Genomic DNA, 25,984 nt, shown 5'->3' with positions numbered 1-25,984 from the left:
TTCAAAAAAATTAATGTGGAAAGATAACTGGGAAGAAATTCTTTTTTTTTTCTTTTTTTGAGACTGAGTCTCACTCTGTCACCCACGCTAGAGTGCAGTGGCTTGATCTCAGCTCACTGCAGCCTCCGCCTCCCTGGTTCAAGTGATTCTCCTGCCTCAGCTTCCCGAGTTGCTGGGACTAAGGCATGTGCTACCACACCTGGCTAATTTTTTATTTTAGTGGAGATGGGGTTTCACCATGTTGGCCAGGCTGGTCTTGAACTCCTGACCTCAGGTGATCCACCTGCCTTGGCCTCTCAAAGTGAGAAATTCTTTAAATATGAACAATTTCTTCTTGTATATTATAATTAAACTGTTTATTAAAAATTGTGATACAATTAAACTCAAACTTGAGATTTTTTTTCCTTTGGTTTATTTCCTAAACCAAAATATCCCTGGTTTTGCTCTTTTAAATTTTTTCTCCTCTCCCCTAATAACTAATTAATTATTCAAAAAATATATATATTTTTTTTTTTTGAGACAGAGTCTTGCTCCATCGCCAGGCGCCAGACTGGAGTGCAGTGGCGCAATCTCGGCTCACTGCAACCTCCACCTCCCGGGTTCAAGCAATTCTCCTGCCTCAGCCTCCTGAGTAGCTGGGACTACAGGCGTGTGCCACCACGCCCAGCTAATTTTTGTATTTTTAGTAGAGACGGGGTTTCACCATGTTGGCCAGGATGGTCTCGATCTCTTGACCTCGTGATCTGCCCGCCTCGGCCTCCCAAAGTGTTGGGATTACCAGGCGTGAGCCACCGCGCCTGGCTGATTATTTTCATTAAAGAATGAATCCTTGTTCTTCCTATTACAGTATTCTATTTTAGAATATTCATTTTCTTTCTTTTTTAACTTTTAAGTTCAGGGTTACTTGTGCAGGTTTGTTATATAGGTAAACTCTTGTCACTGGGGTTTGTTGTACAAATGATTTCATTGCCCAGATTTTAAGCCTAGTACCCAATAGTTAATTTTCCTTGTCCTCTTTTTCCTCCCACCTTCCACCCTCAGGTAGGCCCCACTGTGTGGTGTTCCCCTCTATGTTTCCATATGCTCTCATCATTTATCTCCCACTGCTAAGGGAGAACATGTGGTATTTGGTTTTCTGTTCCTGCGTTAGTTTGCTGTGGATAATGGCCTCCAGCTCCATTCATCTTCCTGTCAAGGACATGATCTTGTTCTTTTTTATGGCTGGGTAGTATTTCATGGTGCATATGTACCACATTTTCATTATCTGGTCTGCCATTGATGGACATTTAGGTTAAATTCAGACGTGAATAGTGTTGCAGTGAACATATGTGTGCATGTGTCTTTATGATAGAATGATTTCTATTCCTTTGGGTATATACACAGTTACAGGATTGCTGAGTTGAATGTTAGTTCTGTTTTTAGCTTTTTGAGGAATCAACACAGTGCTTTCCCCAGTAGTTGAACTAATTTACACTCCCACCAACAGTGTATAAGGGTTCCTTTTTCTCTGCAATGTCACCAGCATCTGTTATATTTTGATGATTTAGTAATAGCCATTCTGACTGGTATGAGATGATACCTCATTATGGTTTTGATTTGCATTTCTCTGATGATCAGTGATGTTGAGCTTTGTTTTCATATGCTTGTTGACCATGTGTATGTCTTCTTTTGAAAAGTGTTTATGTCCTTTGCCCACTTTTTAATGGGCTTGTTTTTTTCTTGTAAATAATGTAAGTTCCTTATAGATGCTTGCTATTAAACGTTTGTCAGATGCTTAGTTAGCAAAAATTTTCTCCCATTCTGTAGGTTGTTTGTTTAATCTGTGGAGAGTTTCTTATGTTATATGGAAGCTCTTTAGTTTTATTAGATCCCATTTGTCAATTTTTGCTTTTGTTGCAATTGCTTTTGTCATCTTTGTCGTGAAATCTTTGCCCATGCCTATGTCCTGAATGATACTGCCAAGGTTGTCTTCCAGGGTTCTATCATTTTGGGTTTTACATATAAATCTTTAATCCATCTTGAGTTGATTTTTGTCTGTGGTGTAAGGAAGGGGTCCAGTTTCCATCTTCTGCATATGACATGCAGTTATCCCAGCACCATTTATTGAATAGGAAGTCCTTTCCCCATTGCTTGTTTCTTTCAGCTTTGTCAAAAATCAGATGGTTGTAGGTGTGTGTGGCCTTGTTTCTGGGCTCTCTATTCTGTTCCATTGGTCTGTGTGTATGTTTGTATACCAGTACCATAAAGTTACTGTAGCCTTGTAGTATGGTTTGAAGTTGGTAGCCTGATGCCTCCAGCTTTGCTCTTTTTGCTTAGGTTGTCTAGGCTCTTTTTGGTTCTGTATGAATTTTAAAATAGTTTCTTCTGCTTCCATGAAGAATGTCATTGGCAGTTTGATAGGAATAACATTGAATCTATACATTGCTTTGAGCATTATGGCCATTTTAACAATATTGATTTCTCCTATTCATGAGCATGGAATGTTTTTCCATTTGTTTGTGTCACCTCTGATTTCACTGAGCAGTAGTTTGTAGTTTTCCTTAGATCTTTCACCTCCCTGGTTAGCTGTATACCTAGGTATTTTATTCTTTTTGTGACAGTTGTGAATGGGAATGCATTTCTGATTTGGCTTTCAGCTTGACTGTTGTTGGTGTATAGCAATACTAGTGCTTTTTAATGTAGATTTTGTATCCTGGATCTTTGCTGAAGTTGTTTATCAGCTTAAGGAGCTTGTGGGCCAAGACTGTGGGGTTTTCTAGATATTATATTATGTTGTCTACAAACAGGGATAGTTGGACTTCCTCTCTTCTTATTTGGATGCCCTTTATTTCTTTCTCTCGCCTGATCGCTCTGATTTGATTGTAACTTCCAATACTATGTTGAATAGGAGTGGTAGGAGAGGGCATCCTTGTCTTACGCAAGTTTTCAGGGGGCATGCTTCTAGCTTTTGCCCATTCACTATGGGCAAAAGTGGGTTTGTCCTAGGTGACTGTTACTATTTTAAGGTATGTTTTTTCAATTTCTAGTTTATTCAAAGTTTTTTTTTAATATGATGGGATATGGAATTTTATCAAAAGCCTTTTCTTCATTGAATAAGATGATCATATGGTTTTTGTCTTTAGTACCATTTATGTGATGAATCACATTTATTGATTTGTATGTGTTGAACCAACCTTGCAACCCAGGGATAAAGCCTACTTGATCATGGTGGATAAGTTTCTGATTTCCTGCTGGACTCAGTTTGCCAGTATTTTTTGAGGATTTTTGCATCAATGTTCATCAACAATATTGGTCTGAGGTTTTTGTTGTTATTGTTGTTGTGTCTCCATCAGGTTTTGGTATCAGGATGACGCTGGCCTCAGAATGTGTTAGGAAGGAGTCCCTCCTCTTCATTTTTTTGGAATAGCTTCAGTAGGAATGGAGCCAGCTCTTCTATGTATACCTGGTAGAGTTTGGCTGTGAATCCATCTGGTCTTGGCTGTTTTTTGTTTGTTTGTTTTGTTAGTAGGCTATTTATTACTGATTCAATTTCAGAGCTCATTATTGGTCTGGTCAGGGATTCAATTTCTTCCTGGTTCAGTCTTGGGAGAGTGTATATGTCCAGGGATTTATCCATTCCAGCTAGATGTTCTAGTTTGTGTCCATAGAGGTATTCATATTTCTGTGGTGTCAGTGATATCTTCTTTGTTGTTTCTAATTGTGTTTACTTGGATCTTCTTTTTTATTAGTCTAGCCAGCTGTCTATTAAATAGATACTAATTTTTTTTTCAAAACACCAACTCCTGGATTTATTGATCTTTTGAATGGTTTTTTTGTGTCTCAGTCTCCAGTTCAGGTCTGATTTTGGTTATTTCTTGTCTTCTGCTAGCTTTAGAGTTGATTTGCTCTTCATTCTCTAGTTCTTTTAGTTGTGATGTACTTTGTAAATTGAGGTTTTTCTAAGTTTTTGATGTAGGTGTTTAGTGCTGTAAATTTCCCTCTTAACACTAGCTATGTCCCAGAGAGTCTGGTATGTTGTCTCTTTGTTCTCATTAGTTTCAAAGAACTTCTTGATTTTTGCCTTAATTTCAATATTTGCTGAAAAGTCATTCAGGAGCAGGTTATTTAATTTCCATGTAATCGTATGGTTTTGAGCTATTTTCTTGGTCTTGATTTCTAATTTTATTGCACTGTGGTCCAAGAAAGTAGTTATTATTTTAGTTCTTTTGCATTTGCTGAAGATTGTTTTGTGTCCAATTGTGTGGTTGATTTTAGAGTGTATGCCATGAGGTGATGAGAAGAATGTATATTCTGTTGTTTTTAGGTGGAGAGTTCTGTAGATGTCTATCAAGTCCATTTGGTTCAGTGCTGAGATTAGGTCCTGAATATCTTTGTTAATTTTCTGCCTCAATGATCTAATACTGTCATGGGGTGTTGCATTCTCCCACTGTTATTGTGTGGGAGTCTAAGTCTCTTTGAAGGTCTCTGAGCTCTTGCTTGGTGAATCTGGGTGCTCCTGTGTTGGGTGCATATATATTTAGGATAGTTAGGTCTTCTTATTGAATTGAACCATTTACCATTATATAATGCCCTTGTCTTTTTGTTTTTAAATCTTTATTGGCTTAAAGTCTGTTTTGTCTGATTTAGGATTGCAACCCCTCTTTTTTTGTGTTTTTCATTTGCTTGGTAGGTTTTTCTCTATCCCTTTATTTTGAGCCTATGGATGTAATTGCATGTGAGATGAGTCTGTTGGTATACCATCGAGTCTTGGTTCTTTATCCACCTTGTCAATCTGTGCCTTGTAATCAGGACATTTAGCCAATTTACATTAAAGGTTAGTATTGATGTGTGGATTTGATCCTGTCATTATGATAGCAGCTGGTTATCATGCAGGCTTCTTTGTGTGGTTACTTTATAGTGTCTCACTGCTCTGTGTACTTAAGTATGTTTTTGTAGTGGCTGGTAATGGTCTTTCCATATTTAGTGTTTCCTTCAGGAGCTCTTGTAAGGCAGATCTGATGGTAACAGATTTCCTCAGCATTTGCTTGTCTGAAAAAGATCTTATTTTTCCTTCACTTATGAAGCTTAGTTTGGCCGGATAGGAATTTCTTTTCTTTAAGAATGTTGAGGCCGGGCAAAGTGGCTCACACCTGTACTCCCAGCACTTTGGGAAGCTGAGGTGGGTGGATCACTTGAGGTCAAGACAAAATCAGCCTGCCCAACATGGTGAAACCCCGTCTCTACTAAAAATATTTAAAAGGTTAGCCTGGCGTGATGGCACGTCCCTGTAATCACAGCCACTTGGGAGGCTGAGGCAGGAGAATCTCTTAAACCTGGGAGGTGGAAGTTGCAGTGAGCTGAGATCGTGCCATCGCACTCCAGCCTGGGCAACAGAACGAGACTCCGTCTCAGAAAAAAAAAGAGTTGAGTATTGGCCCCCAATCTCTTCTGGCTTATAGAGTTTCTGCTTAAAGGTCTGCTGTTAAGTGTGATGCACTTCCCCTTTGTAGGTGGCCTGACCTTTCTAGCTGCCTTTTTTTTTTTTTCGTTTCAACCTCGGAGAATCTGATGATTGCATGTCTTGAGGATGATCTTGTGAAGTATCTTATTGGGTTTCTCTGCAGTTCCTAAATTTGAATGTTGGTCTCTTTTTCTAGGTTGGGGAAGTTCTCGTGGATGATATCTTAAAATATGTCTTCCAAGTTGCTTCCATTCTCCCCATCTCTTTCAGGGACACCAGTGAGTTGTAGATTTGGTTTCTTTACATAATCCCCTATTTCTCGGGGGTTTTGTTCATTCCTTTTTATTCTTTCTTCTCTATTCTTTTTTTCTTTTTTCTGAGACAGAGTCTCACTATCGCCCAGGCTGGAGCGCAGTGGCACAATCTCAGTTTACTGCAACCTCTGCCTCCCAGGTTCAAGCAATTTTCCTGCCTCAGCCTTCCGAGTAGCTAGGATTACAGGGATGCGCCACCACACCTGGCTAAGTTTTTTTTGTATTTTTAGTAGAGATAGGATTTCACCATGTTGGCCAGCCTTGTCTCAAACTCCTAATCTCAAGCAATCCACCCATCTCAGCCTCCCAAGGTGGTTTTTCTCTATTCTTGTCTTACTCAGAAAGCCTGTCTTCGAGCTCTGTGATTCTTTCCATAGGGTCTACTTTGCTATTAATTCTAAGAATTGCATTGTGAAATTATTGCAGTATGTTTTTCTATTCTATCAAGTTGGTTACTCTCTTTTTTATACTGGCTATTTTTGTCTGTCAGCTCCTGTATCATTTTATTGTGCTTCTTAGCTTCCTTAGATTGGGTTTCAGTGTATTCCTGCTTCTCGATGATCTTCATTCCTATCCATATTCTGATTTCTATTTCTGTCATTTCAGCCATTTCAGCTCAGTTCAGAACCCTTGCTGGAGAGTTACTGCAGTCATTCAGCAGAAAGAAGGCATTCTGGCTTTTTGAGTTGTCAAAGTTGTTGCGCTGGTTCTTTCTCGTCTTTGTGGGCTGATGATCCTTCCACCTTTGAAGTTGCTGTTCTTTGCATGTTTTTTTTTTTTTTTCTTTTCTCCTGTGCGATGACCCTGAGAGTTTGATTGTCATATACGGTAGATTTAGTCAACTGGCTTCATTTCTGGAAGATTTTAGGGAGCCGAGGCTCAGCTCATAACTCCTGGACTGCCTGCTCTTGGGAGCTGGTATCAGCCCCGACTTTGTTCTCTGGCTCCTTGAGGTTAGAAACTGACTGCACTGGGTAAGGGGCCAAGGTGCTCCAGGGCCACTGGCTATGACACTCCAATGGGTGGTGCTAGTCAAAGCGTTTTATAGGGTGATGGCGGCAGGATCCATCCTCAGTTTCACATGCCAGCAGCAGCAGCAGCAGCATAGCAGGATGCACACTTGCCCACTGTAGCAGGATGCTAGCTGGTCTGGGATGCCAGCCTTTGGGCCTTCACAGCAGCAGCAGAGGCAGCACAGCTTCCTGGGGGAGGGGTATAGGGGAGCCCTGCTGGTGACTGTGTGTGCCATGGCACTGGTAGGTAGTATAAGCATAGGGACTTGGCGCTGGCGGATACAGGACTGTGTGTGCCCTCTTAGCAGGTGGAGGTGGCTGCTTAGGACAGGGGAAGGTCCACTGTTCTTCATGCCTAGTATCACTCCCAGGGCATTGTTGGCACAGGAGCTCTCCGTGCCAACTCACAGTGGTTGAGCAATCTCTTCCTGTGGAATTCCAGAGGCCCATGGCAGTAGCTGGTTGTTTTATGCCAGTTCAACTCACTGTTCCCCCGGTGTAATATCTAATATCCCCATGCAGGGGTCCCAGCCTCCTCCCCTTTAGCCCAGCTTCTGTGCTTTTCCTCTGTCCACTCTTAGTGCCTTCCCTCTAAAGATCTAAAGATCTGTTAGGAGAGCACCAATTGTCCTGGTCCCTTGGTGGCAGCTGTTCCACCTGACTGTGTCTAGTCAGCCATCTTGCCCAGCTCTTGAATTTACACTGTCTATAATTTCAATCTAGTAAGTCCTGAGTTTCCAATGTCAGTTCCCTCAAAGAGAATATAATCAACAAAGCAGTTTAAATTTCTCTACCCAGATTGGAACAGAGGAAAAAAAAGGCTGAAAAAATGAAGAGTCTGGCTCAAGCCTGTAATCCCAGCACTTTGGGAGGCCGAGGCAGGTGGATCACGAGGTCGAGAGATCGAGACCATCCTGGTCAACATTGTGAAACCCCGTCTCTACTAATACAAAAAAATTAGCTGGGCACGGTGGTGTGTGCCTGTAATCCCAGCTACTCAGGAGGCTGAGGCAGGAGAATTGCCTGAACCCAGGAGGCGGAGGTTGCGGTGAGCCGAGATCGCGCCATTGCACTCCAGCCTGAGTAACAAGAGCAAGACTCCGTCTCAAAAAAAAAAAAAAAAAAAAAAAGAAGAGTCAAAGTTGGCCTGTGGGATAATGTCATTTAGACTTATGCATGTAACTGGAATCCTAGAAAGAGGGAAAGGGGAAACAGAAACATTTAAATGGCTACAAGTCTTTTGTATTTAATTAGCATGTAAACCCACAGAGTCAAGAAGTTTAATGAATCTCTAGCAGGGAAAACATAAACTCAGAGCAAGGTACACGGAATAATCAAATTGCTGGAAACCAATGATAAAGAGAACAATTTTTTTAAGAGAAAGAAGACATTATTTAGAAGGGAAAAAAGATCAGAATGTCTATTGATTTCTCATCAGAAATACTGCAAGCCAAAAGACAATTGGAACAGTATCTTCAAAGTCCTGGAAGAAAAAAAAATGTTAACTTATTCTATATTTAGGAAAAATATTCTTCAATAAATTAAGGTTAAATAAAGACATTTTCAGACAAAATCTGATAAATTTTGCCATCAGCAGATCTGTACTACAAGATATGATAAAGGAAGTTCTTTAGGCTGAAGGAAAATTATTTCAGATATAAACTCAGACCTACAAAACTGAATAAGGAGCATTACAAATGGCAAATGTTTTATTTTTAATTTTTAAAAAATAATTGGCCATTTATAGAAAAATGTTTAGGAGTTTATAACATATAGAAGTAAAATATATGAAATAAGACAAGGGGAGGATATAGTAGTAAGAATCTTATATTTATTAGTATATCATTTGACAGTAACTTTTGATAAACTGAGGGTATTTTAAACTCTAGAGCAGCCACCAAGAAATAAAACAAGCCAGTAGAGGCATAAAGTGGATTACTAAAATACTCAGTTAATCCAAAAGAGGCCAGAGAAAGAGGAAAAGAGGAACAGAGAACAGATAGAAAAAGTAGAAAACAAAAGATGGTACACTTAAACCTACTCATACCAGTAATTACAATAAATGTGTATGGTCTTACTCTAAATAAAGCCAGAGATAGGCTGGATTTAAAAAGAAAATTGCAACTATATGCTTACTACAGGAAATCCATTTTGAATATAAAGACATAGGTTAAAAGTAAATAAAAGGATGGAAAAGGATATAATATGCAAACCCTCCTAAGAAAGCTGTAGTGGCCATATGAATATTATACAAAGTAGACTTCAAGATAGGGGCTGTCAGTAGTGAGAAAGAGGTATACTTCATCATGATGAAAGATCAGTTCATCCAGAAGACATAATCTTCAGTATTACAGGCCTACTAACTGGTCTTCCAAATATATAAGCAAAAACTGACAGAGTTGAAGGAGAAATGCACAAATCTAGAGTTGCAGTTGGAGATTTCACCACTTCCTTCTGGTTGATAGTAACTTGAACGATACTATCAACCAACCTTACCTAGTTGACATTTATACGTCATCTGCAGCAGCACACATCTTTTCAAGTGCATTTGGAACATTTACCAAGATAAACCATATATTGGGCCATAAAACAAGTTTTAATAAATGCAAAAGCATTGAAATCAAATATGTTATTTGACATAATTAAATTAGAAAAGAAGAAAGATTTCTGAAAAATTTCCAAGTATTTAGAAATTAAACATTTCTAAATCCAGTAGGCCAAGAAATTACAAAGGAAATTAGAAAACATGTTAAACTGAATGAAAATGAGAACATGCCACAAAACTTGCGGGATGCAGCTAATTTGTGGGATAAGTAGAACTTAAAGAGAAATTTATAGATTTAAATGCTTAAATATATAAAAGAAAGTTTAAGATCAATAATCACAGTTTCTACTTTATGAAATTAGGAAAAGAAAGCAAATTAAACCCAAAGTAATTAAAAGGATGCAAATAGTAAAGACTGCTATCAGTGAATTCGAAACAAACAACTAGATACCTATATTGGGGCAAAAAAATGTAACCTTACCTCATAGCATACACAAAAGTTAATTCCAAATGAATCACAGACCAAAATATAAAACTCCAAATTTTCTAGAAGATGACATTGGAAAACCTCTTCATGATCTTGAGGTTGGTTATGATTTTGATTTCATAGGACACAAATAGCAGTTACCATAAGAGAAAAATTTTCTGAATTAGATTTAAACTTTTAAATCTGCTTTTGTTAAGATGTCATTTAAAAAGTGAAAAAGGTTACAAACAGCAAGAAAATATTCTCAAAACATTCTGTCAAAAGACTTTTATTGAAACATTGTTTTATTAAGAACACCAACTCGACAATCCAATTTTTTTTTTTTTTGAGACACAGTCTCAATCTGTCACCCAGGCTGGAGTGCAGTGGCACAATCTTGGCTCACTGCAGCCTCCACCTCCTGGGTTCAGGCAATTCTCCTTCCTCAGTCTCCCAAGTAGCTGGGATTACAGATGTGCGTCACCACGCCCAGCTAATTTTTGTATTTTTAGTAGTAGAGATGGGGTTTCACCATGTTAGCCAGGCTAGTCTCGAACTCCTGACCTCAGGTGATCCACCCACCTCGGCTTCCTGAAGTGCTGGGATTACAGGCGTGAACCACCACGCCTGGCCGACAATCCAATTTTTAAAAATTGGTAGGAGTTTTAGACACTTCAGAAAAGAAGATGTATTAATATACAGTAGGCACGTGAAAAGATGCTTAACATCAGTCATTAGAGAAATTAAAATCACAATGAGATACTACTCACACTAGAACAGCTAAGACCAAAAAGACCTTCAGTATACAATGTTAGTGAAGATGTGGAGTAGCTTGAATTCATAGTAATATATTGTTGGGAATACAAAATGATACAGCCACTTTGGAAAACTGTTTAACAGTGTCATATAAAGTTAAACATACATTTATCATATGACCACCAATTCTACTCCTACTATATGTTACCCAAGAGAAATGAAAACATATTTCCACACAGACATATACACAAATGTTCACAGCAGCTTTATTCATAATAACAAAACTGGAAAAACCCAAGTGTCTCTCAGTAGGCTAATGGATAAACAAATTGTAGTATATCCACAATTAGAATGCTGAGTATACTCAGTAATAAAGATGAATGACCTGTTGATCATTCAGTAGGTCACATAGAAACCATGAGTGCCCTCAAAAACATGCTGTGAAAGCAGCCAGTAGAGAAAATCAGTGAAACCAGAAGCTGGTTCTTTGAAAAGATTAATAAAATTGATAAAACTAACTGGTGTGAGCAAGAAAAATAAATAAATCACTAATATTAGAAATAAAATAGTAGCATCAATACAAATTTTAAAGATATTAAAAGCATAAGGGAAGAATAGCTTTGTGCCAAGAAATTTCCTTAGGTGAATAGGACAAATTTAAATATTCTTTATTAGCATAGACAAAAAATTTTAACAAAACATGAACAAATTCAGTCCAACAATATATATCAATATAATACATTAAGACTAACTAGGGTTTATCCCAGGAATGCAAGGTTGGGTTAACATTAGAACATCAATTCATGTGCTTTACCATATTGCAAAATAAATGAGAAAAACTAAAGTGGGAAGACTTAATTACTGATTTCAAGACTTAGTTTAAACCTATAGTAATTAAGACAATGGGATGATGGCTTAAGGGTAAGGTGGAGTGTCTGGAAATGGGTATGTAATAACTTGATTTTTGTCAAAGATGCCAAGATAATTAAATGGGAAAAGAATAGTCTTCAACAGATTGTGCTAGAACAACTAAATATATAAAAGGGAAAAAATAAATCTTCCTTACTCCATACCATACACAAAAGAGTATGTATTGTATGGCTCTATTTATATGAACTATTAGAAAACAAATCTCATTTACAGAGATAAAAAGCAAATCTGTGGTTGCCTACACCTAGAAATGAATGGTTTTGTTAGCAAGTCTTTTATGTAATTTAGTTGTCCTTAAAGTCCATCACAAAAATGAGCTTCAGTTCTTGTCTTAATGGAACTTAAAATATAGTACAGAGCAGGAAACAGAGCTTTGGAGCCCAGCAGATACGAACATGAATCCCTCACCAGTCACTCCTAGCTCTGTGAATGTATATATCATCTCAGTGAGCCACATATGCATAAACTACAGGTAGATAATGATGCCTGTTTCCCAGAGTATTTGTGAAGATTAAATGAACTGATACATATAAAATACCTGGTTGAAATGCCTTATGCATAGTAGGCATTAAAATGATAGTAGGGAATAATAAGAGTAGTGTTATGCCCAGCATATTTGCTTACATTGTATTTTCAAAAGTTTAGTTAGAAATGCCTTTTTTCACTTAGAAATATTTTCAGAAGTGTGCAGGGGTTTGAAGCAGTAAAGGAAAAAGGAAGAAACTGAGGTTAATTAAACTTATCCCAACTTGCTGTGTATACAGACTGTCTTCTGAACATGCCTGTGTTTCATCTCCATGCTTTAGATTCATTCCATTTCCCTAGCCATGAATGTTCTGTACTTTCCATCTCTTCAAAGTTTACCTGTCTTACTTACCTACTTATATGTTCAAGACCATTTTCTTCTGTGACATTCCTCCATGTTCCTACCTGTTAATTTATGTATCTAACCTGTTAGTATATATCTTTATTGATAATTTGGTACTTACTTGCTGGCTTTATTGATAGTCCCCTTTTCAGATGTCTTATGTCTCTTTCATCTATGGCAGTAACACTTATTTCCTGGCAACCAAAGAGATTAAGAATTACATAATTTGAAGTCATATCTGGGTTTGAATTCTGGCTCGCCATTTACTAGCTACATGACTGTAGGCAAACTACTTACCCTCTCCTAGCCTTAATTCCTCTCTTAGCCTCAGTTTTCTCACCTATAAATGGAAATAATTTCGTTATTTTAAAAATTAAATGAAAATATGTTGAAAGTACCTGATACATGTAGGCATTAAATAGCCATGCTATTTTGATGGATTAATGAATATTGACCTTTACTTCAGTTTCCAGGAATATGGATCTACTGGAACAGCCCATGCTGATAGTGAATATGAAAGAAGAATGATGTCTGTATATAATCATGTCTTGGAGGAGGTAGAATCACTCAATCGGAAATATACCCCTGTTTCTTATATGGCAAGTGGCATTTGTTTTATTGAGCTTTTATTGTATGGAAGTAGGTTTTTCATACATCTCTGGTACTTACCGTATGAGTTCAACAAATTAACCTTACTGTGCCTGTTTTCCTTATCTATAAAACAGGGTTAATACCTACCTCACAGCATTGTAGTGGGGAGTAAATTAGATAATGCATGAAAGCACTTAGCACATCTCTAGCTGCTACATAGCTACATTAATATATAAAATCTGCTCTACCAGAATGCAAATAAAGCTGCTTTTTCTTTTTTTAACAACTTAACTGAAGTTGCAGTAATTCTCAACCCAGGCTACAATTAGAATTACTTTGAGGGCTTTTTAAAAACTACAGGCTGGGCACAGTGGCTCACGCCTGTAATCCCAGCACTTTGGGAGGCCGAGGTGGGCAGATCACAAGGTCAGGAGGTCGAGACCATCCTGGCCAACATGGTGAAACCCCGTCTCTTTTAAACATTTAAAAATACAAAAACAAAAACAAAAAAACTACATTAATATACAGGCCTTATCCCTGACCATTTCTGGAATTGGGGCCCAGGCATTAGTAGTTTTATATACTCTCATGCTGACATGGTTGGGAGAACCACTGGCCAATTGAAACAGAAAGAACTGGCTTGTTGTCTGATTGGCAATGAATCATTTCCTACCAGGAGATGACATTAATGCCTGTTAGTACACTCTTCAGCTTTTAGCTTGCTGAATCCCTGCTGCCTTTGGCAGTTCCTAAGAACTTCTCAGAGCGCTCACCCTTTATTAAATCTTCTCTCCTGATTTACCAGTCACAGGACAGGCTGACATACTCTCACTCAATTTCTCCTCCCTGTCTGACCATTTCCCAGCGTCTCTGCTCAGGTTTTATAACAAAATGCCATAGACTTGGTGCCTTACACAACAGACATTTATTTCTCACAGTTCTGGAGGCAGGGAAGTCCAGGATCAAGGTGCCAGTAGATTCAGTTCCTGGTGAGGGCTTTCTTCCTGGCCCTTGTGATAGCCACCTTCTCACTGTGTCTTCACGCGGTAGGGAGAGATTGAGAGCTCTGGTCACTCTTCCTCTTCTTTAAGAACACTCATCCCATCATGGGGGCCCACCTCCAAATGCCATTACTTTGGGGGTTAGGGCTTCCACATACGAATTTGGGGGAACACAAACATTCAATCTACAATCCCCAGTCTTTGAACTTTACCTCTTGGAGAGTTTATCTTCTCCTGCTGCTGCTCTTCTCATTCTGTACTTTTGTGCTTTAACCAGTGTTTTAGAATAAATAGAATGTGTCATTAAAGAGTTAGGTTAGATCTAAAGATGGACAGTTCTCTTGACATACTGCTTTCCATGTAAAATTGTCAATAGTATTTACTGAATCAAATTGACAGCTGTTTGACAGTGACATTGTTTGCTAAGGGAGAGTGAAAGACAGTCTTTGAAGGAAATATATCTGTGTGAGACAGTTGTTATTTTCACATTCCTCTAAGCTTCATCCTAAAAAATGAAATAGATGCTAAACAGAAACTTCATTTTGATGGAATTGAATCACACCATATATAATGGAATGGGAATTTTCTTCCCAGGAGAAAATACAGTACAGAAAAAAGGATCCTAGGCTGATTCAGAACTAGGTACAAATTCTGGCATTACCACTGAGCAGCTCTGCGACTTTGGGCACATTACTCAACATCCTTATATATGAAGAGGAAAAGATGCCTGCCTCATAGGATTACTGTAAGGTTTAAATGAAATAATGCTTATTGCCTAGTACAGTGCTCTCATATAAAGAGTGGTAAATAAAAGTTATTTCCCAGCCTGGTGCAGTGGCTCATGCCTGTAATCCCAGCACTTTGGGAGGCTGAGGCAGGCGGATCATCTGAGGTCAGGAGTTCGAGACCAACCTGGCCAACATGGTAAAACCCTGTCTCTACCAAAACCACAAAACTTAGCCAGGCGTGATGGTGAGCCCTGTAATCCCAGCTACTCAAGAGGATGAGGCAGGAGAATCACTTGAACCCAGAAGGCAGAGGTTGCAGTGAGCCGAGATTGTGCCATTGTACTCCAGCCTGGGCAACAAGAATAAAACTTCGTCTCAAAAAAAAAATTAATAAATAAAAATAAAAGTTATTTCCCTTTTTCTCCATTTCCAACTTGTATTTTATAGATTTGATACTTTTTGAGCCTCCAAATTCAGTTCAACAAGTATTTATGGGATCGTAGGAATAGAAAAATGACAAAGACACAGGATCTTCCCTCAGATTGTCCACAGTCTAAGAAAGAAAGATTTTATAAACAAATACAATACAATACATGTGCATTAATAGAATTCTGCACAAAGTAGTGATGTAATACAAAAAAGAGAGTAATTCACATCGAAAGATAGGAAAAATGGATTGGTGGTGCAGTTGAGAGAGAAGATATCTTTGTATATGAGTTTTCCAGACAGATAAGAAGGGTTCAGGAATCTCAGGCAGAGAACATGTTCAAAAGCAGAGGCATGAAATAGCATGGTGTCTTCTAGGAACAGTTTGTTATTGTTGCAGTGTAACGTACAGGCTAGGGACTAGAGAGATGAAATCAGAGAGGTAGCCAGCGGCCAGGTGACAAAAGGCGTTGAACACAGTATTAAGGAGTTTGGACTTTGTTCTTGGGCATTGGGGGGCTTCTTAGAAATTTTAAATGGTTGGGAGAGAGAAGTGCTTTTGTATATTATTGTTACATAGAAGCAAAGCAGGAAATGCTGTTAGGGTGTGAAATTAGAGGAAAGAATGACTACAAGGTTTTTTTCAGTCATCCAAAGTAAGGAATAAATTACTAAAATGGCAGTAGAATGAGAAAAACAGATAGAGATGAGAGGTATTTAGTGAAAATATTTTCAAGGCTGAATTTTCTCTTTTTTTAACTAGACATGAGACGATGGAGACATGCCTTCCAGGTTTCCAACTTGAATGACTAGTTACACAACTGATTGATCCTTTACTGAGAGAATATAGAGAGATGATAGAAGATGAAGTTTTTATTTTCAGACATGTTGCCGTTTTTAGGCAGTTGGATAATAAATAGGTTGGAGTTGGAAGAAAGATGGACTGGGATGCATATAAGGTGATCTGCACATAGAAGTTCTTAAAGTCATAGGAGTGGGGAGAATTGCCTATGAAAAATACTTGAATTGAGAAGAGAAGATGACTAGGAGAGCGTCAACTTTAAGGGACACATAAGAGGCTCTTCAGAAAGAAGATGGTGAAAGGAAGAATCAGAAATAAGTAAGGATAGTGACTATTAGGTGGAATTTCATGGAAGGAAAAGCATTATCAGGTGCCACAGAAATGTCAGAAAATAGAAAGACTAAAGTGTCCATTGGATTGACAGTTAAGAGAGCGTTAACATCATCCTTCTGCTGGTTTACTGATCCTGAGGCTGTTGACCTCAGAGGTACTCCACATTTTTCCAAGGAGGTATTGCAAAACCTGCACCATTCTTTTAAAAGGCAAAATGGTGGCTTTCTGCCTGAAAACAGCCTGAAGTCACTTGTCCTCTGAGTCTACCCTTCAAGATGTTTCTCTCCTTAAACACTATTGTGGCATCAGAGGTCCACCAAAGGTGGATGTTCCTGCATATACTTTATAGATTACTTGTTGGAGGAAATCTGAAGAAATAGAACCAATGTCTTTAAATCTTTGTTGTGATTATCTCAGGTAATAGACCTGGCATTTGTACTGAGTCTATTGGGCACAAAATGTTCCACTGCCTGAACCCAGTAAGGAACGGAATTTTCTGACTTTTAGCCTTAACACCCAACTCAAAGATGTTTACAGCATGAGCAACTAGGTGACACTCTGCTTGAAAGCAAGAGCTTAGAGGGACAGGCAGCATACCACATGGTGCATGCAGCAGGTTTTAACCTGTGGTGCCTTAGGAGGCCACCAAGTCGGGAGTAGACTGAGGAGGGGATAGTAGACCAAGCAGGAGTTGAAAGTGTTCTGATGATGCTTTCAGTTTTCTTTTAAGTTTGCAAATCATCGGTGATATGGAAGAAAATCACTGAAGAGTCAGGTAACCTAGATTCTAGTCCCGGCTTGTTCTATTACCTATCTGTGTGACCTGTGTCATCAGCAATATTGATGATTAAACTGGTTAATCTTTAAAGTATCTTTGAACTCTTAAATTCTGATTCTATGATTAAGGCTCAGAATATTCTCTGCAGTGTTTCTGTACCTCTGCAGTCATGCTGGGATTTTCAAAACTCAGTTAAATGTGTGAAACAGATTTGAGAAATAAGGTATTTTATTAAAGTGTCAGGATTCCCTGATGATATAGTCCTCTTTCATATGAATTCTACTGTTTCTACCATTGCTTACTCTGTGAGGACCAATGGCCATAGAGACAAAGAAGCCACCTAGTGGAGATGGGATGAAAGAATGAGCCAGCTCAAAGCTAAGTCCTACAAAATGCTCAAGCTTCTTTACCGTACTATTTATCATACTCTGCCATGTGATAGTTACTCTGTATTTTAGTATCTACTACAATTGTTTAATACGTCTAATGGTTCTAAGCGCTGTAGAAATGTGAAATTTGCCTATTGCTTGATCTTGAGGACTGGCTTTTCTCATTTCTGTCATTTATATTTTATTGAATATACTTCACAATAAAGTATAAATCTGTAATTGTGATTCTTGACATGAATGATTTAGTATGTATACACAGTTCCTGGATGTTGTGCCTATTTCTTGATTGGTATGTACATTTATAATAATCTGCATGAGCATTTGTAGTTTTATACTGAATGTATCACTTGATGAAATTTGAAAATTTATTTTTATTTGATTTAGTTTCTTTTTTTTCCCCCAGCATACAGCATGCCTCTGCAATGCCATCATTGCTTTGCTGAAAGTTCCCCTTTCTTTCCAGAGATATTTTTTCCAGAAACTACAGTCTACTAGCATCAAGGTAATATTCAGAGAATACTAAGGTTAATATAGGTTTTAAAACCAGGTGTCTTCTGAGGATTATGTAGGATGTAGCTACACTTTAGTGTGTTACCTTTGGTTTGTTGTGTGTTTTGGTTTTTTTTTTCTTTTCTTTTTTTTTTTTTTGAGACAGAATCTCACTCTGTCGCCCAGGCTGGAGTATAGTGGTGTGATCTTGGCTCACTGCGACCTCTGGGTTCAATCGATTATCCTGCCTCAGCCTCCTGAGTAACTGGGATTATAGGCACCTGCCACCATGCCCAGCTAATTTTTGTATTTTTAGTAGAGATGGAGTTTCACCATGTTGGCCAGGCTAGTCAGGAACTCCTGACCTCAAGTGATCCACCCGCCTCTGCTTCCCAAGGTGTTGGGACACAGGTGTGAGCCACAGTACCTGGCCTATCTTTGGTTTTGATAAAACCTGGTTGTAAGCCATTTCTCTCCTTTATCAAGTGGTTTGGTGAAAGGAATGGATTTGAGAGTTAAACTCTCTCCCTTTTTAATTGTTGGTGCCAAATGCTAAAAGATAGGCATTTGGGTAACTGGAGCGCTGTTGTTTGTCTCTTACCTCCAGGAATAAATTAGTGATTTATCACAGTCGCCTGCAAGGATCTTGAGCTGTCTATTCAGACCCAACTTAGAATGAATCAGGTCTAGTAAACTGTCACCAGTTCTACTTCCAAAGTACTTTTGCCTTTGAGTAACATGTTTTGAGAGACTTACCAGTGAGTAGCATTAGTAATTTGAAATATTTAAGCCACTCACAATTCAAAAGCTATTTTTGATTCAGAAAATGAAATTGTTGGAAAAGGAAGAAAATTGTCATTTCTGAGAGATTTCCTGAATTGTCCGTGTCAGTTAATGTCTTCAGTGAACTTCTGCATCCATGCAAATGCTTTTGATTACAAATATTAGAGCATTCCATTTCAAAATGACCAGAATAATGAGGAAGATTGATTATCTAGGTAAGACCTAAAGTAGGATGTCTCCAGGGTTGATAAGTTTAGTAGTTCAACAACATTATCAAAAAGACTCAAATTTCTTCCATGTTTTCATTTAGCAAGACTTGAGCTTTCTGTAATTGATGTGTATTTGGGATTTTTAATACATTTTTAAAGAAAAACTGAGAGGTTAAAAATGTCATTTGATTCATTTGTGGATATTGACTTTTTTATAGCACAGCGACTTCATCATGTAGGTAATCCTGGAACTTCAAGTTCATTTACATTTGAATTTCTTTTATCTAAAATTACCTAAGACCAAAGAGAGAGCAGCTCTTAGGTAATGAAAATTTACATAATGCATTTCCCTACTAGAAGTGGTTCATTGGCAAAGAAATGCCTCACCACAGAAATCGGGAGAACAGTGCCTTTGCTTTTCTCTAATTCTCTATTACCCTCAAATAGAACTGAGGTTTGGAATGAAAACCACAGTGATACTTAGAAGGAAGCACTTTAAAGGTGCATCTGTCTTGTCCCAGCACAGTCAGGTCGTGTTGGGGTCGGGGAGTGAACACACAAATGTGTTAACCTGTAACTAGTGATTCGCACAGACATGTTTTTGTTGGAAGGAAGCTTGCTCTTGGTTGTTGGCATTTATTTGAGTGTTGGCATTTCAGCTTGCTCTGTCACCATCGCCCCGGAACCCTGCAGAGCCCATTGCTGTCCAGAATAACCAGCAGCTGGCGCTAAAGGTAGAGGGAGTGGTTCAGCACGGATCTAAACCAGGACTCTTTCGCAAAATTCAGTCTGTCTGTCTGAATGTTTCTTCCACCCTGCAGAGTAAATCCGGACAAGACTACAAGGTAATTTAGAAAAGAGGCAGAATTGTGATAGGAGACTATGAGCTCATTCTTGGAAGTTTTCCAGTGTTTTTCATGGTGAAGCAGATTGCAGTTACACCTCCAAAGGGATCAGATGGTCATAAATTAAAGGTCTACACTGGGGCTTGAAGGGGCTGATAAACAACACTTCTCTTTTCTCTCCCTGAACCAGTTAATAGAGACAAAGCATCCAGACAGAGATCAAAGTATGAGTTTTATTTCTGTTAGAGCTGTGGGAAAACCTAAGTCTGATGCCTGGCAGCAAGGACTTTCTAACTTGAGACCCCTGAATTGGATTTTCCCACCTAGCCTCAGCCAGTACATATGAGAGCCTGTCCCCATAAAATGTATGGCAGGGCACGAGGAGTTGGGTGCCCAAAATAGAAGAGAAAGAGCAAGTGCTTACCTTCCCATCATGTCTGGTTCCTGCCCAGAAACTCACCCATCAGCAAGACTCAGCTCCTCCTTGCTAGGCCAGTAATATTAATCTAATGAAAGGTCCCTCCCACATCAGGAGGTCCCTTCAAACGCTGGAAGTTGGAAAATAAGTGTCTCCCTAACTCACCCAATCCCGCTCCACAAAAAATACACATCTATTTAGTTTTCTCCATTTTAAGTAAATTTTAGCATTAAAAAAAAGTATATAGCATTTATATAAAATGATCAGATAAAGTAAAATCTTTTAAGAGTATAACTCTAGGGATTTGCTGCTTTGTGAAGTCAAGATATAGATAAGTATTAACCTGAATTAGGCTTACATTGTTAGTCAGAGCTAAGATGCTGAATCTGTGCCCATGAAATGCCAGTGTTCCAAATGAAAAATGTTCCTTGCTTTAGACATTTATTTCTAATTCCTTGGTGGTTTATCCACAGTAAATGAAGTAAGGGATCAAGTCTACAGTTGTAGCAGCAAAGTTGTTCAGATGCCCAGATTGGCTGTGTCCAGGTTTATTGTGGCATAGCATGGAAGGGGTGGGGGTATCAGTGAAGGTATAAAATTATCCTCGGAGGTTTTAGGTTGAAAAGCCAAGGGATGGTCTGGTTCTAAACTATTACTACTTTCTTAAACCGTTATTACTTTCTTAACTATGGTAAGTTCCTTTCACTCTGGCACTTTTTGTCCACTCTAACATGGTTTAGCCTTCATTCTCCTCTTTTCCTGTTTTAACTTCTATGCCATAAAGCATGGTGCCTTATGTAGCCACTCAATAATTTGTGAATGATGAAAAAATTATTTACTATATTTAGAGTACAACTGTTAAAATCGGGTATCTGCTATCACAGAAGGTTGTAATGAGAATTTACATAATTTATCCCTGTCTGCAGCTCTCTCTTCACTTTGAATCTGAAACAGTAGTAACCGTGATTTTCTTTGTTCCTTGCATATAATTTCTACTGTGAAGAAACTACATTTAAACCTAGTAGAAGGTATGGTCTTCTGCTTGTTGACTTACCTCTCAAGAGGCATTGATTAAAGTCAGGAAGCTGATATAATAAGCGATGTAATAACATGATTACTGCAATGTTATTCACAGTGAGTTCTCAGCTTAAAATACAGCCATCCATTCAGGGTGATCAGGTTGCCTTGGCCTATTTCTGGTCCTTTTAAGGAAGTTCTTTGGTAGGCTTATTCTTTAGGGAAATAAAAACTGTACAAAGGATAAATGTGAAAAAATACCTATACTATAAATAATTCTAAGATCTTGAATTGGTTGGTAATGTCAGTTCAATAATGTTACAGATAAATATCTATGGAAAAATGACATGGTAACTGCTCCTTGAGACACAGAGCTGCAGGGCACATTTATATAATTAATTACACCACAGAAACATGCACATAAACCTAGAGCAATTTGGTTAAATACACATTAAGATCACCTTTATGTGCATTCTCAGAATAAGTCTATCTCTTGACACATTTCATCTTGGGTACAGGTAAGAGTACATCAGCAGATTTTATTCTGGTCTTTGAAGAACAGAGGCATGAAAGTCTGGCAGAATAAATGAATGAGCCTGTAAATCTGTGTTTTATAACATACTGTACTTCCAGTCTGAACAAGACACTGATTATTAAATGAGCAGTGTACAAATTGTTAATTCATTAAAGGAGTAAGGAATCACTACGTTGTTTAAGTAATAAAAATCAGACTAACTAGGGAGGAAACCTAACTTAATTTTGCTTAGTGTTTTGTTCTTTTTTAGTCTCTTAGATTTTAAACTCTCTGGAACAGGTGATTTCATCCTGTTTCTTCAGAATATCTCTTCACAGTCTAAAGAAAGACAGAGGTTTAGAGATGGGTTGACTAAGCAAGGAAGAAAGGCTAGCATGTGAAGGGACTGTAAACAGCTCTGGGAGCTCATTCTACCCAAGGACAGTGAGGAGCATCACTTAATAGTTCCGAGTGTAGGCTCTGGAGGTAGCCTGCCTGAGTTCAGATTCCTACTCAATTCACTAATCATGTGACTTCTGGAGAAATTACTTAACCTGTCTGCCTCAGACTCCTAATCTGTGAAGCAAGGATGATAGCAGTACCTACTTTTTGATTGCATGGTCTAAATGAGCTCTTAAAACAGAGCCTAACTCATAGTAAGCACTGAATAAATGTTAGCCATTGTTATTTAACAATTGTTTCATTCCAGATACCCATTGACAACATGACCAATGAGATGGAGCAAAGGGTTGAACCTCATAATGATTACTTCAGTACTCAATTTCTGTTGAACTTTGCTATCCTTGGAACACACAACATTACAGTAGAATCTTCAGTGAAAGATGCCAATGGTATAGTGTGGAAAACTGGTCCCAGAACTACCATATTTGTAAAATCCCTGGAAGACCCTTATTCCCAGCAAATTCGCTTACAACAGCAGCAAGCCCAGCAGCCATTACAGCAACAGCAGCAGCGCAATGCCTACACACGGTTTTAACCATGGGATGAATACACTGCAAACTTTGAAGCGATCAATCACATTGGCAGAAACAGTTTTTCATATGGCATAAGTATGAAGGTTATAATGTAGTTCATTTATTCATCGATTTTTGTAATATTCTGGAAAAATTTTGTTTGAAAAATAATTGAGCTCCTGGCCAGAAAGATTGTTTTTTCTTATTTTATTATTACTGCTTTTCTTTTGCCGGGCTTTTTCTTTTTCTTTCAAGAATAGTCACGTGTTGAGATCATTAAATTAGTAAATTTGACTGCTCCTCTTCCAAAATACATCATTTGCTGCCTAAGTTAGACCTAGAATTCTGAGATGTTCATTGGGAGTTCTGACCAGTCACTACAAGGTTTATCCATGGTAGCAGAACCTGAGTCCTCCTATAGATGCACTTGAAAAGTGTTCCCTGCAACATCCAGCCTTCTGGATTATGAAAGCCCACAGTCTAGTAGTATTGAAACATCCTGCTATATTATTTCAACCACATATCTATCTATCTCTTCCTGTGCTAAAGCAATCTTAATTTATTATTTTCATATTTAATTGACACAAAGAGCAGCTAGAAATTTCATATAAAATTAAAGATTAATAATTTGTTTTTTTCTAATATGTCTGCGACTGTATAATACAGACATTTCACATTGGTTCTAAAAGTGAAAAAAATCACTCCTTTAATATCTTAATGTTTTAAGTTAGAAGGGGTGGATCTTTTCCTTTGGTTGGTGATTGCTTTTGTTTCTGCTTGATGAGTTATGCTAGACTTGATTGTTTAGAGAGAGCAATCTCTTTATAACAGGGTCAGGTAGTTGGGATGCTCAGGGAACAGAGTTTTCTGGTTAGCCAGAAACTACCCCCTTTTTTCTTCTTTTTTTCTTATTTTAATATTGGTTAAAAACCATGATAAAATAGACTTTCTTAACACAGTGTACTAGATGTAACTTAACTGCTTCTTGATTGGGGATCATTTAGGGCTTCGGGATTATCATTTCTAAACATCAGGGATCATATGGTTGCAGATACTGATGCTATAAGTAATCTGGCTGGATGCAGCTCCTAAGGTAAAGCAGAGTACTTTCCCTGGAATTTCCCTTTTAAATAAACATCTCAGTTTCTTTGTTTGTGTTTTGCCTTTTTCTCTTGAAAATCAACATTAATTCAAAGGAGAATGGAATGTAAGTTAAAAAAGGAAAGGTGTTTTTTTTTTTCCTCTTGTCATGTGGCCTCTGGGACTGAGAAGTCATTAGCAATTTGGGTCTCTCCAAGATTGCTTGCCTTCATGAGCACAACCCATTGTACTGCTAACAGCCAGAACATTCTCATAAAATGTGTACAGAGCCACGGTGTCCACTGTGAATGACATCTCTTTAGATGCAGCTCAGTTGTACACAGTTCACACAACCTGCACAGTCATCTCAGCATCTGGGAACACCTGCCTTAGGAACAATTGCCAGAGCAGTGCAGAAGAAATGTGCAGAACCCCTTGTTCTTTTACCAGGTGTGGAAACAGCTGAATCAGAAAGCCTGGGTTCCACCCTTGGTTCTGATGACTTAGCTCTGTGACCAAGGCAAGTCACTTTACCTCTCTACATCTTAGGGTGGTTTTGTTTTGTTTTTTGTCTGTAAAGTGACTGAGTTAGACTGGATTTCTGGATTCCAGCCTAGAGTTTTATTATCAAGTGACTGAAAGACTAAAAACAAAAGTTTCTTAAATTGGGGAAGATCTTTTTTATTTGTAATTAAGTGGTTATTTATAGGATTAAAGTTTACAATGTGGATTTCAAGCTTCTGGTTCTATTCAAGGTAGACTTCGCCAAAAAAAGAAGCAAATCTTGTAATCCATCAGTTCCCTTTGAGAACTTCCCAAATTTTATGTTCTTAAAAGATAGGATTTTGATAGCTGTGTTTATGAACTTTTTAACCTGGTGTATTATGGGCTCCTGGCACAAACTCAGAAAGGATTTTTTTTTGAGATTTGCACTGCACTCCAGCCTGGGCAAAAGAATTCCAGTGATGAGTCAAAAATGTTTAAAGTAGGGGATTAGGGACAAATAAAATGGAGCTAAATTACACTAAGGAATTATGAGAAGATACCAGTGTCTAGCTCTCGTATTTCCCAAGATCATGGAAGGTGAAAATAGGCTGAGCTGCCTGGAGTTTCCCTCCACCCCCACTGGAAGTGGTGAAGCTAATGATGCTTTCTGTTTATGTCATCTCACCATGATGGCATGAAAGTGTAGTGAGGTGAGCAAAGTGATGATGAATTGTTAACACTTGCCCCTGCCGTGCTTTGCCTTCACATCCCACTCACTAGCAAAAGCGGACATCCTGTGATTAGGAGGGTCACAGGAGAAGCAGAAGTGAGGACTGATGTGAAAATGCAAATGGAGGAGGTGGACTTTCCCTGTGAGAGCACAACACGAGGCCAGTCTGGGCTGGCGGTGGGAGAGTCAAAAGGAAACTGACAGAGCCCCCAAGCAACTTGGAGTCTCATTGGACAGAATAAGGCCTATTTTTAGGAAATGTGGAGAGGGCTTAAAAAAAAGACAAAACACCAAACAGTGCCATTTCTGAAATTCTTGATAGTGTCCCCTTGTATGTAGCAGTCAGGAGACAACTTTTAAGTAATTTAAAAACTGGCCATCGTTTGGCATTTTCTTTTGCAGCATTTAGAACATATGTCCCTTCCTCCTCAGCCTCTTCTTGATGTAATTCAAACAACTGAGTACCTACTACTTGTTAGCTAGAAAGGGACAACAGAGCATTTCAAAAAAAAAAGGATATGCCCCTAAAGTATAAAGAAAATAGTTAACTTCAAGGAGATAGGAGTTTATACTTAAAAAAAAAAAATTAAATACCATCTCCTTACAGAAACTGCTGCTGCTTCTGGCCAGGCTGCTAGATGATTTGAACCCCTCCGTGTCACATTTCAAGGTATCGGAGCATTAGGGAGAAATAACTATAATCACAGAATCCCCTCAGCAACATCAGAGCTATCCTACTCAATGGTTACGATGTTCCCTGGGATGCTCAAAAGCATATTAGCCCTGACTAGAATTGTTCTGAGAGTGAGCACATCTGGAATCTCTCCTTCAGGGCCCTTGACACAGGAGAAGGCCTGAGAATCTGTCTGAAGTACTAATTGCCCCTGCCCCCCACTCCCAAGTAGCTGACCAGGAGTAGCTGATGGAAAGAAAGCACTCCTGAGCACCTAAGGTAACTCAGCTGACATCACAGAGCACTGCAGCTCAGTCAGCAACATTTGTCAGAGAAGGAATTTGAACACAGATTTCCTGGATTTATGCCAAAGGCAGGGCCAGCAA

At 38.5% G+C, this 25,984-nt stretch overlaps 2 protein-coding genes across 3 annotated transcripts in view; one reads left to right on the top strand and one right to left on the bottom strand.

Moving 5' to 3' along the window:
* INTS7 (integrator complex subunit 7) overlaps positions 1–23,782 on the top strand; it is an 87,145-nt gene extending 63,363 nt beyond the window's left edge. Inside the window, exons 17-20 of the mRNA XM_064383482.1 lie at positions 12,799–12,931; positions 17,784–17,882; positions 19,521–19,706; positions 22,365–23,782. Of these exons, the coding sequence (XP_064239552.1) occupies positions 12,799–12,931; positions 17,784–17,882; positions 19,521–19,706; positions 22,365–22,652 (706 nt within the window). The 3' untranslated portion in view covers positions 22,653–23,782. The remainder of the gene's footprint in view (positions 1–12,798; positions 12,932–17,783; positions 17,883–19,520; positions 19,707–22,364) is intronic.
* The window catches only part of DTL (denticleless E3 ubiquitin protein ligase homolog), a 240,656-nt gene that overhangs the window by 123,729 nt on the left and 90,943 nt on the right, over positions 1–25,984 (bottom strand). The window contains exons 3-4 of one of the 2 annotated variants that reach the window (XM_012459605.3): positions 12,630–12,672; positions 12,454–12,526 (exon numbers count right to left, since the gene is read on the bottom strand). Coding sequence is in view for 1 of the 2 variants with exons in the window: in XM_012459602.3 (XP_012315025.1) it covers positions 12,454–12,595 (142 nt within the window). In the remaining variant the exon portion in view is untranslated. Of the gene's footprint in view, positions 1–12,453; positions 13,961–25,984 lie in introns of both variants that reach the window. The other variant, XM_012459602.3, reaches the window with a different exon arrangement.

Source organism: Aotus nancymaae, unplaced genomic scaffold (genome assembly GCF_030222135.1).
Source record: "Aotus nancymaae isolate 86718 unplaced genomic scaffold, 86718_ANA_hifiasm-v0.15.2.pri h1tg000032l_0, whole genome shotgun sequence".
In the NCBI taxonomy this organism is placed as follows: Eukaryota; Metazoa; Chordata; class Mammalia; order Primates; family Aotidae; genus Aotus; species Aotus nancymaae.
This window is presented reverse-complemented; position numbering and strand designations above follow the sequence as displayed.